The 18,754-nt window shown below is 41.4% G+C and overlaps 1 protein-coding gene across 4 annotated transcripts in view; it reads right to left on the bottom strand.

The window, feature by feature from the left end:
* relt (RELT TNF receptor) overlaps positions 1–18,754 on the bottom strand; it is a 91,758-nt gene that overhangs the window by 53,970 nt on the left and 19,034 nt on the right. For all 4 annotated transcript variants that reach the window (XM_069891796.1, XM_069891795.1, XM_069891793.1 and 1 more), the window contains 2 exons: positions 18,310–18,488; positions 6,795–6,880 (listed from right to left, as the gene is read on the bottom strand). In XM_069891796.1, the coding sequence (XP_069747897.1) occupies positions 6,795–6,880; positions 18,310–18,488 (265 nt within the window). The remainder of the gene's footprint in view (positions 1–6,794; positions 6,881–18,309; positions 18,489–18,754) is intronic.

The following is an 18,754-nucleotide window of genomic DNA, read 5'->3' as shown; positions in this document are numbered from 1 at the left end:
CATTCCAATTATTTAAAAAAAAATTTTTTTAAGGACTTACATATGGTAGTTAGGAAACTTTTAAATGGAAAGATAAAATACCAAGGGTCTTTTTGGGGAAAAAATGGAATTGGAAGCATAAATTAGGGGGGTTCAAGTCTTCCTCATTTTAACAATTATTATAAAGCAGCTCAATTGAGGTTTAACCTCAATTGTTTAGGTTAGACAATATTCTAGCTTGGGCATCTATGGAATTTAATGCAATGGGGGATATGAATCCCCAGGATTTTATTTATAAATGGAATATTAAATTGCTATTTGGAAGTAGGGAATCATCTATTTTGAAACATTTGATCAAGTTGTGGAACAATATTGATAATGAAAATGACATGAAAGGTTTAATATCTAGAAAAATGCCTCTATGTAAAATAGGCTTATTTCTTTTTCAATGGATAACCAATTTTTGAGAATTTGAATACGGAAGGGTAGTAAGAGGATTGAAGATTGATTTGAGAATGGGAGATTTATAACATTTGAAAGAATGGGGGAAAATTTAATGTACCTAGCAATATTTTATTTTGTTACTATAAGTTAAAACTTTTTTAAATCTGGCAAAATACGTCCTACTTTCATGCTACCTAATCAAAGTGAATTAGAATTACGGATTTGTAACACTACCGTAAATAAATTAATTTTAGTAATGTACAACTTACTTCAAACCAAGCCTTCCAAAATTAGGGTGCATAAATAAAGATCAAGATGGAAAATGGATTTAAATACACAAATAAGTGAAAAGGATTGGATGGAGTCATGCAAGAATAATATGACTAAACTACCAAAATATAGCACCTCAGTTATCAGCAATAAACTCCATCTGCCATCTTTCAGCCCACTCTTCTAATTGTCCTACATCACCCTGTAAGCTTTGATAATCTTCCTCATTGTCCACAACTCCCCCAACCTACAAACAGCAGTGGACCCTGAGGCACTCCACTAGTCACCAGCCTCAATTCGACAAACAATTTTCTACCACCAATCTAATGCATCTCCCATCCAACCATTGCTGAATCCATTTCACTACTTCATCATTAATACTCAATGCTTCCACCTTCCTTACTAACCTCTTAGGGGAACCTTATCAAAAGCCTTACTAAAGTCCAAATAGACAACATCCACCACCTTCCCCTCATCAACCTTTTTAGTAACCTCCTCAAAAAAACTCTACAAGATTTCTTAAACATGATCTACCACATACAAAACCATGCTGACTACCCCAAGTCAATCCCTGCCTTTCTAAATAGTTATATTTACCATCTCCAAGAACGCTTTCCATTAATTTACCCACCACCGACGTCAGACTTACAGGCCTATAATTACCAGGTTTACTTTTGGATCCTTTTTTGAATAGTGGAACAACCCTCCAGTCCTCTGGCACTTCCCCCGTGGCCAGTGACATTTTAAATATTTATGTCAATGCCCCACTATTTGTTCAATAACCTCCCTCAGGCTCCTAGGGAATATTTTGCCAAGACCTGGAGATTTAACCACCTTGATCTTTTTCAATATAGCCAACACTATCTCTTCATTAATCCCTACATTATCCATGATATCCCTACCATATTTCTTCACTTCATCTGGCTCAATATTCTTTTCTTTAGTGAATACTGAAGTAAAAAATCATTTAAAATTTCTCCAATCTCCTCTAACATCTCAGAGATCTGAGTTTGCCAAGTTGAATGTAAAAAAAAAAGTTCCAATGTCCTAAAGTTAGACAATTTTGGTTAGGGGTAAGTAATTTTTTGGAACAAATTACAGGGGTCAAATTCCCACCGGATCCAATGTTATTTTTATTGAGTAATATTGAGGCTATAAGGACAAAATTAAATATTTATAAAATTGAATTTGATTTTAATTCCTTTATCAGTTTCTAAGAAATGTATAGCAATATCATGGAAATCAGAAATAGATTTAGGCATGGAAAGATGGTATGCAGATCTTCATAGTTGTATACCATTAGAGAAAATTACATAATCTGCAAGATAAATATATTTTTTGGAAAATATGGAGCCCATATTTACAAAATTTTGGTTTGCATGTATGATTGGCTTTCTGAGGATCTCAATTCTTGGTAACCTTCAATAGTCTTTATTGTATAAATGTTTTATTTTCTTGGCATTCTCTGGATTTAATTTTTCCCCCTTTCTTTTAGGGGTGGGGGGGTGGGATGATATATATAAAATCACATGTATAATTTATTTTTAAATAATTTGGAACTGAATGTAATGGAATTAATATTCTGGTTTAAAAAAATGTATAAATAAAGTATTTAAAAAAAAACCCAGCAAAATGTCAGTTCAGCCCAATGGCCATCAATTTCCTTCTGCACCAGATACGGGGTGTCCCTCTTCCATCAAAGGTTAAGGCCATTTGTAAATTCGCCAAGCCAACTATGGTCAAAGGTTTGCAGAAGTTTATTGGGATGGACAACTTCTACCATCAGTTCCTGCTGTCAGCTGCCAGGATCATGCACTTTCTTTTCAAACTGGTGTCGATCAAAGAACTCAGCTGGGTCAAGGAGTGTATGGCAGCTTTCAACCAGGCCAAAGACGCTCAGACCAACACCACCTTTCTAGTGCAACCACACGTTGATGTGCCCACCACCCTCATAGTCAACACATCCAACATGGTTGTCGGCAGCATCCTGGAGCAGCTGATTGATGGACGTTGAAGACTGCTCTCTTTTTTCAGCAGACACCTGTGACCCACCCCCACCCCCCCCGGAGCAGAAGTATAGTGCATTCGACAGGGAGTTGCTAGCCCTCTACCTCACCGTACACTGTATGCCATTTCCACTATTTCCTCAAAGGAAATATATCCTATATTTCAGAATACCTTAAGGCTATCAAGCACCATTTCCAGCAAGAACAACCTTGTGGTTGACACTCTGTCCCATACGTCTGTCCTTTCCCTCAGAATCAACTATAAGGTGCTTAGTGGCCCAGCGGCAGGATGGTGAGATACTAACCTACCACACTGTAGTCTCAGGGCTACAGCTGGAAGACGTGCATTTTGGACCATCCGAAACCATACTTCTGTGACCTGTCCACCAGCTGACCCATGCCCATTGTTCCCGCCGCATTGGGGAGGTGTCTTCGACGTGCTACATCCTGGCGACAACTCATGTGGAACAGTCAGCATAAACAGGTTGGCCACTGGACCAGAACTTGCCTACACCATCAGACATTTAAGGTGCAGAGGGACATGAAACCCCTCTTCAGTCCTTCCTGCCAGCACACAGATAATTTGACCACATCCAGGTGGACAACTTCGGGCCGCTGCTGGTTTCCAGAGGTACCACGTACCTGTTCACAATGGTGGACAGGTTCACTAGATGGCTTGAAGCTGACCCACTCTCAGACACCTCCACGACATCCTGCACAGGGCTCTCAATGCCAATTAGATAGCCTGTTTCTGCCTTCCTTCCAATATCACAACAGACCGGGGTTGGGGGTGGTGCACAGTTCATGCCCAGCTTATGGGGAGTGCTGGCACAACTCCTAAGGACCAAGTTGTATCACACCACAGCTTAACAGCCCAGTGGAAAGGTTCAAAGACAACCCGGAATGGGTGGACAAGCTGCTCTGGGTGTTCCTTAGCACCCACACAGCACCAAAGCAGGATTTGGCCAAGTCCTCCACTGAACTCGTCTATGGGGCCCCACTGACAGTCCCAGGAGTTTGTGCTAGCAGCTCATAGCCAGGAGGAAAAACACCAACGGAGCTGCTAACACAACTTCGTAAGAAGGGGCCCCGCAAAGGATCATGGGGGTCATGGGGAGAAGCTCTCAGGGCGTTCCAATAAAGTCATTTGGTTGGTTCAGCTCACTCAGCTTCTGTGTGGCTTTTCTTTTGTTCACTGCCCAGCATACCAACTACACTCATTTCTTTTCTTGCTTCTTTCTTATCATTGTTTCTTTTTTCTTTATTTGGGGATTTTTTGCAGGGGGGAAGAGGGTTTGGGGTTTTATATTATTATGTACAATAGAACTCACACTAATAACATGATTGTATTTTGCTATTACTACATGTATAGATAAAAACATGTATAGATAGAAACAAGCCTTCCGTCGCGCATGCAGCCATCTTCAGCACAAACTCCGGGAGATCCAAAATGAGATGTGGACTAGCCTCGCCAAACGAACACAGCTCAGCGCGGACATTGGCGACTTCAGGGGTTTCTACGAGGCTCTAAAGGCTGTGTACGGCCCCTCACCCCAAGTCCAAAGCCCGCTGCGCAGCTCAGACGGCAAAGTCCTCCTCAGTGACAAGATCTCCATCCTCAACCGATGGTCAGAACACTTCCAATCTCTTTTCAGTGCCAACCGCTCAGTCCAAGATTCCGCCCTGCTCCAGCTCCCTCAACAGCCCCTAAGGCTAGAGCTGGATGAGGTTCCCACCCTGGATGAGACATATAAGGCAATCGAACAACTGAAAAGTGGCAAAGCAGCAGGTATGGATGGAATCCCCCCAGAAGTCTGGAAGGCTGGTGGCAAAACTCTGCATGCCAAACTGCATGAGTTTTTCAAGCTTTGTTGGGACCAAGGTAAACTGCCTCAGGATCTTCGTGATGCCACCATCATCACCCTGTACAAAAACAAAGGCGAGAAATCAGACTGCTCAAACTACAGGGGAATCACGTTGCTCTCCATTGCAGGCAAAATCTTCGCTAGGATTCTACTAAATAGAATAATACCTAGTGTCGCCGAGAATATTCTCCCAGAATCACAGTGCGGCTTTCGCGCAAACAGAGGAACCACTGACATGGTCTTTGCCCTCAGACAGCTCCAAGAAAAGTGCAGAGAACAAAACAAAGGACTCTACATCACCTTTGTTGACCTCACCAAAGCCTTCGACACCGTGAGCAGGAAAGGGCTTTGGCAAATACTAGAGCGCATCGGATGTCCCCCAAAGTTCCTCAACATGATTATCCAACTGCACGAAAACCAACAAGGTCGGGTCAGATACAGCAATGAGCTCTCTGAACCCTTCTCCATTAACAATGGCGTGAAGCAAGGCTGTGTTCTCGCACCAACCCTCTTTTCAATCTTCTTCAGCATGATGCTGAACCAAGCCATGAAAGACCCCAACAATGAAGACACTGTTTACATCCGGTACCGCACTGATGGCAGTCTCTTCAATCTGAGGCGCCTGCAAGCTCACACCAAGACACAAGAGAAACTTGTCCGTGAACTACTCTTTGCAGATGATGCCGCTTTAGTTGCCCATTCAGAGCCAGCTCTTCAGCGCTTGACGTCCTGCTTTGCGGAAACTGCCAAAATGTTTGGCCTGGAAGTCAGCCTGAAGAAAACTGAGGTCCTCCATCAGCCAGCTCCCCACCATGACTACCAGCCCCCCCACATCTCCATCGGGCACACAAAACTCAAAACGGTCAACCAGTTTACCTATCTCGGCTGCACCATTTCATCAGATGCAAGGATCGACAATGAGATAGACAACAGACTCGCCAAGGCAAATAGCGCCTTTGGAAGACTACACAAAAGAGTCTGGAAAAACAACCAACTGAAAAACCTCACAAAGATAAGTGTATACAGAGCCGTTGTCATACCCACACTCCTGTTTGGCTCCGAATCATGGGTCCTCTACCGGCACCACCTACGGCTCCTAGAACGCTTCCACCAGCGTTGTCTCCGCTCCATCCTCAACATCCATTGGAGCGCTTACACCCCTAACGTCGAAGTACTCGAGATGGCAGAGGTCGACAGCATCGAGTCCATGTTGCTGAAGATCCAGCTGCGCTGGATGGGTCACATCTCCAGAATGGAGGACCATCGCCTTCCCAAAATCGTGTTATATGGCGAGCTCTCCACTGGCCACCGTGACAGAGGTGCACCAAAGAAAAGGTACAAGGACTGCCTAAAGAAATCTCTTGGTGCCTGCCACATTGACCACCGCCAGTGGGCTGATAACGCCTCAAACCGTGCATCTTGGCGCCTCACAGTTTGGCGGGCAGCAACCTCCTTTAAAGAAGACCGCAGAGCCCACCTCACTGACAAAAGGCAAAGGAGGAAAAACCCAACACCCAACCCCAACCAACCAATTTTCCCTTGCAACCGCTGCAATCGTGTCTGCCTGTCCCGCATCGGACTTGTCAGCCACAAACGAGCCTGCAGCTGACGTGGACTTTTTACCCCCTCCATAAATCTTCGTCCGCGAAGCCAAGCCAAAGAGATAAAAACTTTAAATAAAATATTCAAAAAAGAAAAGTGAGAAGTAGGGGCAGGAGGAAAGCCCATTGACAGCATGGACTCAATGGGCCAAAGAGTCTGTTTCTGTGCTGTCTGATATTAGGAATCAAAAATTATGAATAATTCACATCAGGTACCTGGATGGTTCTAAACAAAGTGCTTGAGAGAATGGTTTTCTAACAAGGAATCGGAGAAAAGCTTGCTTAAGGTTACTGGACGTTAGCATACCATTGTCCTAACACCACTTTGGACATTGATTCTGAAATTCAGTTCCATTAATTTGTACTTGAAGCAGCAAGAAAATGCATTTCAGGAGGTTTACACCAGGATCAATCCCTCCAAACAAAGCAGCAAACAACAAACAAATATTAGAGCTTAATTAGCTTTGTGACGATAAACTCTTTTTATTCATGTTAAAGAGACTCTATATTGAATGCAGAAACCAGTTTGTTATAAAGGATGTAACAATCCTGAGAAGAAAAAGATATATCAAGTAATAGTTTGCTGGAGATTGTGTCACTACGAACAATTCAGTCCGCAATCCACTAACCTGTACATTCCACAGTCTCCACAGAAATAGATGAACATGGCAAACATTTCTCTACACCAAAGGTTTCTTCAGTTGAGGTGTAATATCTAAAAAAAAACAATAACCCATGAAAAGTCTCAAAAGAATAGCAAGTCTCCAGGTTAAGAACGTTCAACTTGGGGACAACTCGTATTAACGAACAGACTATACACAGCTTCAGCTGTTTGTCAGCTCGAGGAAGGAGAACGCCACCGCCATTTTAAGTCAGATCACATTGTCTTTAACACTGTAACTTTGTATTTGGCTTAAATATTTATCTTATTTACCCTTGTAACTATGCCTCCAAAGATTTCTTTTGAAGCAATTCTCATGCAATAGGCATAATTGAGCAACTGGCAGACTCCCTACCCACCATGGCAAAGTTTACTGTATTTAAATTATATGTTTGTTGCTTTGCATATGAACTGTTTCCCCATTTTATCATGAAAGGAACAAGAGTTTTCAAATTCCCATTTCCAAATCTCACTTTACAGATGTTGCATATTGACAAGAAATTATCAACTACACACAAAGAAATCTCATTTTGAGCTCAAAACCACAGAATCACATAACAGAAAAAAATAAGTACCATAAGAAATATTAAATCCAATTCAGTGGCTTCAGGATTGCTCCAAATATAGAAAGAGGATTTTTTAAAAAATAACAACGTGCTTTATTGAAAGAAGTTTGAATTTAAATGTTGCCGGACATTGTTATGAAGGGATCAGTTAATTACTGATTGTCACAATTACTACAAATGATAAACATCGGAGCAGACTTTTCTGACTGGGTCTTGATGTTATGTTTTGGAACATTCTTTATAAGAAAGCAAGACATTATTAGTAATCAATATGCAAAGAGAATGTATTTACAGCTGATCCTCCAATTTAGAATAACTTGGATTCCACTACAATAATTTGTTGCCACATGTAATTTTAGGCTCCACTGAATTTGTTAGGGGTGAAATTCCAAACCTTTGATATGGTTAATCAGCTGCAAGTGAAGCTCACAGAAAGGAGATAGCAAATTGCACCCAAGATCAAAGTTGTATTTAAGAATGACAGATTTGATAATGAAGGAATTTCATTTTAATCCAAAGGGACAAGTAAAAACAGAATTAGCATTAAAAGAGACAATGAATTGCTGAGCTGATGGGATCCTTTTTTTTTTAAAAAAAAGTACAGAAAATTTTGAACAAAAATGAGACAAGATCACATACAAAAATATATATTGCCCAAGCTTATTGGTTTGACAATTAAATTTAAAAAAATCTACCACCAAGCAAATTAATAAATCAAATGGAAAAGGAGATTAAGATGAGACACCACAGAAAACACATTGGGGCAAAATGGACAATTCACCACCAACTAGTCTGTTTGAGTAATTAAATTTACAACACCCCTTGCAGATCTACAGCTTACTTGGTGCCACTTAGATTTTACTGATGCCTGTAGAAAACCACACGAACTATCTTTGTGAACTCAGATGAAATTTTCTTCATCTGATGTTGACAGCAATCACCTCAGCTGCAAATTCTATTGGCATGGTGCATGCGTGAATGAGGACACATCACGACAGCCTCTGAACAACAAGGCCCTGCCACCCCAACAGAAGGAGCAAGTTATAGTCCAAGGGTTGCTCAGGATAACTGAATGGGGGAAATAAAAAATACATTTCAGTCTTTCACATGAATGAAAAGTGTCCAAAATTCCTGCTGCATCTGGTTAGCTGACCTCTCATTTCCCCACCACCCCCCCCCCCCCCCCCCACCACCACTGCAGGAATTGTCTAAATGGGTTTCAGATCATGGCAAAGGAAGACAAATACAGTAATATCCTTGGTGTCTGACACCTATGGAGATTGGTAGATGTTGGATAAGTGAATTTTCCAGTTGCTTGAGTCTACATGTTGCGTGATCAGCAAATTAACAGCAAGGCATACAGATTTTTAACTTTTTTTAAATTTTGCTGGCTGCTTGAAGTCCATATAAAAGGTGTTTTATTGTAGAACCATAGAACATTACAGCACAGAAAACAGGCCATTTGGCCCTTCTAGTCTGTGCTGACCATTGTTCAGCTAGTCCCAATAACCTGCTCCCATTCCATACCCTCCAGACCTCTCCCATCCACGTACCTATCCAATTTACTCTTAAAACAAATGATTGAGCCCACACTCACCACATCAGATGGCAACTCTTTCCACACTCCCACCACTCTGAGTGAAGAACTTCCCTCTAATGTTCCCCCCAAATCTTTCTCCACTTCAGCTTAAAACTATCTCCTCTTGTATTTATCTACCCCAAACTAAGTGGAAAAAGCATATTCACATCCACTGTCTATACCCCTCAATCTTGTAAACCTCTGTCAAATCTCTCCTCATTCTTCTTTTCTCCAAGGAATAAAGTCCTAACCTCTTCCATTTTTCTTTGTAACTCAATTCCTGAAGACCCAGCAACATCCTAGTAAATCTTCTCTGCACTTTTTCACTCTTATTGATATCCTTCCTGTAGCTTGGTGACCAGACTGCACACAATATTCCAAATTTGGCCACACCAATGTCTTGTATAGCTTCAACATAACATCCCAACTTCTGCACTCAATAATTTATAAAGGCCAAGGTGCCAAAAGCTTTCTTTACAACCCTGACCACCTGGGACACCACCTTCAGGGAATAATGTACCTGTATCCCCAGGTCTCTTTGCTCCTCCATATTCCTCAGTGCCTTACTATTTACAGTGCATGTTCTTCCTTGATTTGCTCTTCCAAAACGCAATACCTCACACTTGTCTGCATTAAACTCCATCATCCATTTACTGGCCCATTCTCCCAGTTGGTGTAGATCCCTTTGAAAGTTCTGAAAATCTTCCTCACTGACCACTACACCTCCTATCTAATGTCATCAGCAAACTGGCTGATCCAATTTACCACACATCATCCAGATCATTGATATATACAACAAACAACAATGGTTCCAACACAGATCCCTGAGGCACACCACTCATCGTAGGCTTCCAGACTGAGAAGCAACCACCCACTATCACTATTTTTTCCCCCACAAAGCCAATTTCAAATCCAGTTTACAACCCCTCTATGTATACTAGTGCCTTAACCTTCTGAACTAACCTCCCACGTGGGACCTTGTCGAAGGCCTTACTCAAGTCCATGTGGATAACATCCACTTTTTTTTTGTTTATGTTTCTATTAACTAAATCTTAATTCCAGTGTTCCCCTCTGTGGCAGAGGTCTCACCCAAACTCAAACTCTGGTTCAAGCTGATTTGTAACAGTGTTAAATGATCAATTCCTGCAAGGATCCACAAGGGTAAACAACCCTGAGTCAGACTCCTTGTTCTAAACATCCTGCTCTCAATCATTTCTAATGAATTTGGATGAATCATCCAGATTTTGTAGAGAAAAAAAATCTTTACACAGGACATTCTTTGTCTTGAGGGACACGAGATAATCTGTCATGGACTGTGTTTCTAGGCCAATATTGTGTCCTTAAGTTCACAAATCACAACATTTTGGGCTTTCATGGTATCATCTTTCCCCTTTAACCTGGAGGATACTGTTTGCTTGAAGGACACATCATTCACTGAATGCAAGCCTAATGCTTTTTTAAGCTCAGTCGTAAAAGCCTTGGTTTCCTGTCATGCCATTCAGACATGCTGCATGTCCCACTCCTATTCACATGGCTTAAAGTACTGTCATGTCATGCCATTGTGCTTCTCACTGTGGTTTGCTGTGCACTGCCATCAACACAGAGGCCTTAAACAAGATTCTAGTTAAGTCAGTCAGAAGGCATGCATTAAAAATCCTACAAAAACTTGTCACACTGGAGTCAACCATTTTCTTCACAAATCTGAACGATCAGACAGATCTTAGATTTATTGCCAAAGTAAATAACATCACATACAACCCAGAGATTATTTTTCTTGTGGGCGAGGCAGAATTACCACTTATCGGTCGTGCAAAATAAACTGTTCACAGCATATACATATAAACAAAGAACTGTTAAAAGATACCAGTAACAAATGTAAACAAACTGACTGTGCAATAAAGAGAAATCTTTTAAAAAATCAATAAAGTGCACAAGTAAGAGTCCTTGATTAAGTTTGTTGTTGAGGAGTCTGAAGGTGAAGGGAAGAATCAAACCTGGTGGTGTGAATCTTGTGGCACCTATACTGCATTCCTGATGGCAGCAGTGAGAACACACCATGTGGTGTGGATCCATGATGATTGCTGCTGCTTGCCAACTGCAGTGTTCCCTATAGTTATTCTTGAAAGCGGAGGGTTTTGCCTGTGATGTCCTGGGCTTTATGCTTAGGGCAATTAGCGTCCTTTCTACCGCATACTTTTTACTTCACATCTATAGAAATTTGCCAGGGTTTCAGGTGTCATACCAAACCTCCACAAACTCCTGAGGAAGTAGAGCCACTGACATGCTTTCTTCACTATGCCATTAGTGTGTTGGATCCAGGAAAGATCCTTCGATAGTGTTTCCCAAGAACTTAAATTTGCTCACCCTCTCAACCTCTGATCTCCAATGATCACTGAATTGGAAACCTCTGGTTTTCCCTTTCTGAAGTCAACAATCAGCTCCTTAGTTTTGGTATCATTGAGTGCAAGGTAGTTATTGGTGCACCATTCAACCAAGTTTTCAATCTACTCCCTGTATGCTGACTCATCACTTTTCTTTATACCATGTCATCGTCAGCAAATTTGTAGATGGTGTTTCTGTCGTACCAAGCCACGTGGTCGTAGGTGTAAAGTGAATAGAACAGGAGGCCAAGAATCCAGGGGTGCTCTGGTACTGATGAAGATTGTGGAGGAGGTGTTCTTTCTTTCTTTTTCAATCTTTTTATTATTATTATAATTTATAAACACATACAGTTCAAAGAGATATAAAAAAAAATACATAGTAAGTAATGAATTAATACAGAGATATTAAACAATAATATTACAGAATAAAAATATATCATAAAAAAAAAATTTTGATCAGTTTAGGGTGTGAACTATCTCTAAAAAAAAGATATAATTAATAACAATAAGGTGTTCTTACCAATCCTTACTGATTGTGGTCTGGAAGTGAAGAAATCAGTGATCCAATTACACAGTGGAATGCGAGTCCCAGGTCTTGGAGTTTGCTGACCAGTTGAGGGGATGATGGCGTTAAATGCACTAAAGATTTATTCTGTCAGTCTATTTACCTGAAACGTCTATAGGCTATTGCTGCAAATTGCATGTTCCAGACTACGTGAAATTGTTACATTTGACCAAGGAGGCACACCACATGACTTCCTGTGAAAAATGGTCACAACATGAACAACTACATCATACTGATATCCATGTACTCTATAAAACACAATCATGAGTACTTGGATAATGGTACACATGTAATAGCCAATTTTGTGGACCAATTTTTAGGCTAAATTTGGGGGCGCGGCTCGACTATTACACACATACTACTTTTGACCACTATAAGTGCCGGTGTCATTCAAGAGGAGTGGGTGAGTGGCTGGGAGCAGGTGCTAAGTCTGCGTTCAGGGCTTTGGTAGCTCGGATGGGCGGGCGGTTGGGGCCTAGGCAAGAATCTGCGGTCAGGGCGTTGGGAGCTCCGGTGAATGGGCAGCCTGGGCTAAGGTGAGAGTCCATGGGAGGGGCATAGAGATCTTGGGTGGGCAGGCAGCCAGGGCAAAAAATAGGGAGGGAGGTGTTGACTTTTATATGCAATACATGGAAAATACGAGATTTTGTGGCCAAATATTTTTGGGGGGAGGGGTGTCTACTTTTAGATGCTATCAACTATTACACACGTATATACACGATAGATTATAAAAACAGAGCAAGGAATAGTATTCCATAAGAGTTTAAATCTAACAATTTTATAATAATTGAGGATATAGATTATGTCTTGATCATTATCACTTATGCTAATGAGTTGATTTATGAAGTTGTAAATCCAGTTGCAAGTTCATGTGATTTGTCATGTTAAAATTCTGCATATTGAATGTATTTAGATAAAAACAAAATACCACACCATTCATGAAACAACTTTGGTAGGCTTGTAAAGCTGTTTTTTTCTTTCTTTTCTTTTTCATTCTTTTTATTATTATTATTATTATAATTTATAAACACATACAGTTCAAAGAGATATAAAAAATACATAGTAAGTAATGAATTAATACAGAGATATTAAACAATAATATTACAGAATAAAAATATATCATAAAAAAAAAATAAGCTAGAGTCCCTGTGGAATCTGTGGAAAAAAAAAACCCCAAAACCCCAAAAAAGAAGAAAAAACAAATCTGAATTAAAAAAAAACTTTTAAAAAAAACCTACAGATATAGCTAAACCACGCCGATCACTCCGATCTCATCTTACAGCCCAATTATCATACATAATCATAGAAAGAAATCAGAGCCAGATCAACTCACCACAAATGAAAATATTGAATAAATGGTTGCCAGGTTAACTCAAACTTAGAAGGGGATTCATAGACAGAGTTTCTAATTTTCTCTAAATTTAAACATAGTATAGTTTGGGTAAACCATTGGAAAACAGTGGGAGGATTAACCTCTTTCCAATTCAATAGTATAGATCTTCTAGCCATTAGTGTAAGAAAAGCAATCATACGATCCGCAGGAAGAGATAAATAAGTCAAATCTATCATAGGTAATCCAAAAATTGCAGTAATGGGATGTGGTTGTAAATCAATATTCAAAACAGTAGATATAATGGAAAAAATTTCCTTCCAATAATTCTGTAAAGAGGGACAGGACCAAAACATATGTGTAAGGGAAGCTATTTCCAATTGACATTTATCACATATAGGATCGATATGAGAATAAAAGCGATGGAGTTTATCTTTAGACATATGAGCTCTATGAACAACTTTAAACTGTATTAGTGAATGTTTTGCACATAAAGAAGAAGAGTTTATGTTTTTTTTCATTCAATAACCCAGTAGTTCTCAAACTCCTCCCCCCCCCCACACCCTCCCCCCACCCCACCCCACCCCATCTTAAGTAATCCCTCACTTAAGGCATAGATGCTCTGTGGCTAGTAAGGTGGTGGGTGGGGAAAAAAGGTTGAGAATCACTGCAATAATCTTTCAGTTTTATAGTTCAGAGAACAGATCAGAAATTCTATTTATTTTTGTTTTCTGAAATGTTTACTGCTTTATTTATGATAATTTTGATGTCTGCTACATTTAATGACTAATGCAACAACTTTCCAATTTATAAATGATCTTGAGCTGAGATTGAAGCCAATTAAATTTCTTTCAGAATCAGAATTTATTGTCACAGTTCTTTATATCCAGTGGTGGCTTTTAATTAACATGCAAGCTGAAGTCAATTGAAAAATACTGGCTCCGATCCTGCAGCACACCACTTCAGGCCTCCAGTCTGAGAAGATATTGTCCACGGCCACTCACTGGCTTCTCCCACACAGCCAATGTTTTTGAATATTTTAATATGATATTTCACATTCAAAGTACAGAGAACCTATGGATAGATGTTAAAATTCTCAAAGATACACTACACTTAAAATCACCAATGTCTGAAGAGGGCACACAAAAATCAGTGAACCGGTGCAGACTCGAAAGGCCAACATGACCTGTTTCCGCTCCGTAAATGGTTATATGGTTAAATGCAAAATTTGAAGCTGGTTGAATAGTGAAGCAATATTTAGATGCAATGAAGAAATGAAACCATCCCCACTCCCCTCCATCGACACTTCCCATCGCTTTGGAAAAGCGACCATCCAATCCCAGCCAAACACCCTTCACTCTCCTTCCGTTGAGATGATGATTCAGGAGTTTCAGATCACAATTCAAGGAGTGTTTCTTTTCTTCCATTTTCAGACTCTCTCTCTCTCTCTCAAAATTTCTCAATATGGCTCAGTACAAGACAATAAACTTGAACTTGTTTAATTAAATTAATGTCCTTGACTTCCAATACATCAGGCAGTGATGAACAAATAATGAACTTATCTTGTTGTCATTACGGTCAATAAATGGAAAAATAATGTTTGTGTACCTCACTTTGGGAAATGAAAATTTAAACTACTTTTCAAACCCTACCTAGACGCTCAAAGCAAAATGACAGAGCTAACTGGGGAAAGATGTTTTCTTATGGTTTCAGATTCCATAGGGACTCTAGCTTATTTAAGACACGCTGGCCAAGAGCTTATTTAAGACACGCTGGCCAAGAGCTTATTTAAGACACGCTGGCCAAGAGCTTATTTAAGACACGCTGGCCAAGAGCTTATTTAAGACACGCTGGCCAAGAGCTTATTTAAGACACGCTGGCCAAGAGCTTACTTAAGACGCATTGGCCAAGAGCTTACTTAAGACACATTGGCCAAGAGCTTACTTAAGACACATTGGCCAAGAGCTTATTTAAGACACATTGGCCAAGAGCTTATTTAAGACACATTGGCCAAGAGCTTATTTAAGACACGTTGGCCAAGAGCTTATTTAAGACACGTTGGCCAAGAAAAGATACCTTGAAGTGCAATTGAGTCAAGTTCAGTGGCAGATTTGTTCAAGACCCCAAAATTTCAACAAGCTGAAAGTTCAGGGTTTTAAAGATTTTTTAACAAGGTAATTTGGTCAGCATATCACAAGGAGGCAACCTGGTATGTTGTGAGTACTGTGATTCAGATGCAGAGACCATACTTGCCCTGAAGGGTGCTGACTACACAAGACTTGGTTGCAATTATATTATTAAGAAAAAAAACACACATGCTGGAGAATCTCAGCAGGTCAAACAATGCCTTTATATAGCAAAGGTAAAGATACATCACCAATGTTTCAGGCTTCAGCTTTTCATCAAGGTGTGGGGGAACCTGAGAGATGTCCGAACAAAAGGTGTCCATTCTGGACCTTTTTATCTGCAACTGCTGCCTGGATATGAACTGTCTCAACTGCACTATCGCCTCTCCTACTCCAACCTCACCTCCTCAGAATGCTCCGCCCTCCCACTCTCTCCACAACAACCCTAACTTCATTATCAAACCTGCAGACGAGGGTGGTGCTGTTGTAGTCTGGTGAACTGACCTAAACCTTGCTGAGGCCAGTGAACAGCTCTCATACACCTCCTCCTATCAATCTCTCCCACAGGACCCCACCATCACCCATCAAGCCACCATCTCCAACGTCATCTTTCACCTCCGACTCTGGGCACCACCCTTCCACAGCTACCAACCTCATTGTCTCCCATCCTCGCACTGCCCATTTCTACCTTCTACCCAAGATACATAAATCTAACCATCTGGGCAGATCCATTGTCTCTGCTTACTCTTGCCCCACTGAACTAATTTCATCCTACCTTGACTCCATCTTTTCTCCCCTAGTTCAATCCCTCCCCACCTAAATCTGCGACACTTCACACACCCTCCACCTCCTCCAAGACATCAGATTCCCCAAACCAGACCACCTCATCTTCACGACAGATGTCCAATCCCTTTACACTTCTATTCCCCACACAGAAGGCCTCAAAGTACTTCACTTTTTCTGTGGACCTCAGACCTGATCAGTCACCTTCCACCACCACCCTTCTCTGCCTGGCAGAACTTGCCCTCTCCCTTAACAATTTTTCCTTTAACACATCCCACTAACCTCCAGATTAAAGGAGTAGCCATGGGTACCTGCATGGGTCCCAGCTGTGCCTTCCTGTTTGTGGGTTTTGTGGAGCAAAACATGCTACAAGCCTACACAGGCAAGACCCCCCCCCCCCACCTACTCTTCCTCTGGTACATCGATTACTACATGGGGGCGGCCTCATGCACCCGCGTTGAGCTCGTCAACTTCATCAATTTTGCAGCCAATTTCCACCCTGACCTCAAACTCACCTGGTCCATCTCGGATGACTCTCTCCCTTTTCTGGATCTCTCTGTCTCCATCTCGGGAGACAGACTCGCCACTGACATTCATTACAAACACTCCAACTCCCACAACTACCTGGACTACTCGTCCTCACACCCTGTCCCCTGCAAGGACTCTATCCCCTTCTCTCAATTTCTCCATCTCCACTGCATCTGCTCCCAAGATGGTCTTCCAGTCCAGAGCCTCTGAAATGTCTGCTTTCTTCCACAATCGTGGCTTCCCCTCCACCACTATTAACTCAGCCCTCACCTGCATCTCCTCCATTCCCTGCTCATCTGCCCTAGCCCCCTCCTGCCCCTATAAACAAACACAGAAATTCCCCTCATTCTCACCTACCATCCAACACATTATCCGCCAGAATTTCCGGCACTTATCACAGGACCCCACCACCAGACACATTTTTTCTTCCCCTCCCCCCTCAGCCCTGTAGGGACAGCTCCCTCCATGACTCCCTTGTGCATTCTTCCCTCCCATCCATCGCCACCCCCCCCCCCCCGGCACCTTCCACTGAGGTCGTAGGAGGTGTAATACCTGCACTCACACCTCCTCCCTCATCACGGTCCAAGGTCCCAAACAGATCTTTCAGGAAAAGCAACACTTCACCTGTACCTCCAAAGAACTCATTTACTGCATCCAGTGCACCCTCTGTGACCTCCTTTACATTGGAGAAACTGGTCACAGATTAGGAGATCGCTTCCTCCTCTCCATCTACAACAAAAGCAACCCCTCCGTAGCCAATCATTTCAATTTTGAGACACTCTCAAGCTCACATCTGTCCATGGCCTCTCACACTACCCAACCCTGACCACCCACAGATTAGAGGAATACCCCCTCATTTTTCGACCAGGCACCCTCCAACCCCAGGGCATGAACATTGAGTTCACTGCATTCCACTAATACGCTTGCCTTTTCCTCCCTCTTCCCCCCCCCCCACCACTTTAACTAGTTATTCCAGTTCCTACTTCCTTTCTCTCTCCACCTAGCCTAGACTCCTCCCCTCTTCCCCCCGCCCCCCCCCTATCATCTTCCACCCTCATCACCCCCCCACCCTTTTGTTTGGACATCTCTCATATTCCCCCACACCTTGATGAAGGGCTCAAGCCCGAAATGTTGGTGATGTATCTTTGCAATTTGCTACATATAGGCACTGTTTGACCTGCTAAGTTTCTCCAGCATTTGTGTGTTTTTTCACTTAACCACGGGGTCAACAGAATCCTTTGTTTTACCACCCATATTATTAAGAAAAACCAGCTACGTAGTTCAGCAAAACCTGGTGTAATACAGGAGAACTGCAAGTAATTTCTTTAAAGATCCTTATCATCATCAGGTCTTTGAAGTTCAATTGCCAATATTTCAATCATGAGAGTGAACATTTTTAATTCAGAATGGAGGTTCATAAATGCATGGAGCTTTTGTCATCTTGTACACCCACAATTTAGAAATCTCAGTCACCAAACCATGAAGAAGATTTGAAACAGCTCAAGTGTTATTCATATATGCATGCAACAAAAAAAAGTTAGAGAAAGGAGTCCAAATCAAACACAAGTTTTCCAATAGATGGAACACGATAGAATTTACAAGACAGAGACTTAAAGATTAATTACCCTGATAAACAGTGTCCACAAGCAGCATCTGTCATTGGTGTCCCCAGACGAATGTACGCCTTCCTCAAACTTGCACAGTCCTTGTGGGGTTTACAGGACCCAAAACCATAGCGGTCCTTGAAAGTGCCCTGTGCACAGGTTCTGCAGATCATTTTAAAACCTTTTCCATCACCGCATTCCTAACAAAAACAGCACACATTTTAATGCAGTAAATAGACGGTCTCAAAGCAGCTTCATGCTTTTATCACCATTAAGATTAAATTAATGACGATTACAAAGTGCAGAGCTAATTAGAATTTCACTCTTTTCTGTGCAATTACTAAATGCTAATCTTGAAGTGATGAGACTTCCCAGAAAAGGCAGTGGAGGACAGAAATGAATGATGAACAGTAATGATACAATCTTCAGGGTAAATTCATGCAAACAGATTAGATTCGTCCTCTAA

The sequence above is a fragment of the Narcine bancroftii genome, chromosome 7 (genome assembly GCF_036971445.1).
Source record: "Narcine bancroftii isolate sNarBan1 chromosome 7, sNarBan1.hap1, whole genome shotgun sequence".
Lineage (NCBI taxonomy): Eukaryota > Metazoa > Chordata > Chondrichthyes > Torpediniformes > Narcinidae > Narcine > Narcine bancroftii.
Note: the sequence above shows the minus strand (reverse complement) of the source record. Positions and strands in the feature narration are given on the sequence as shown.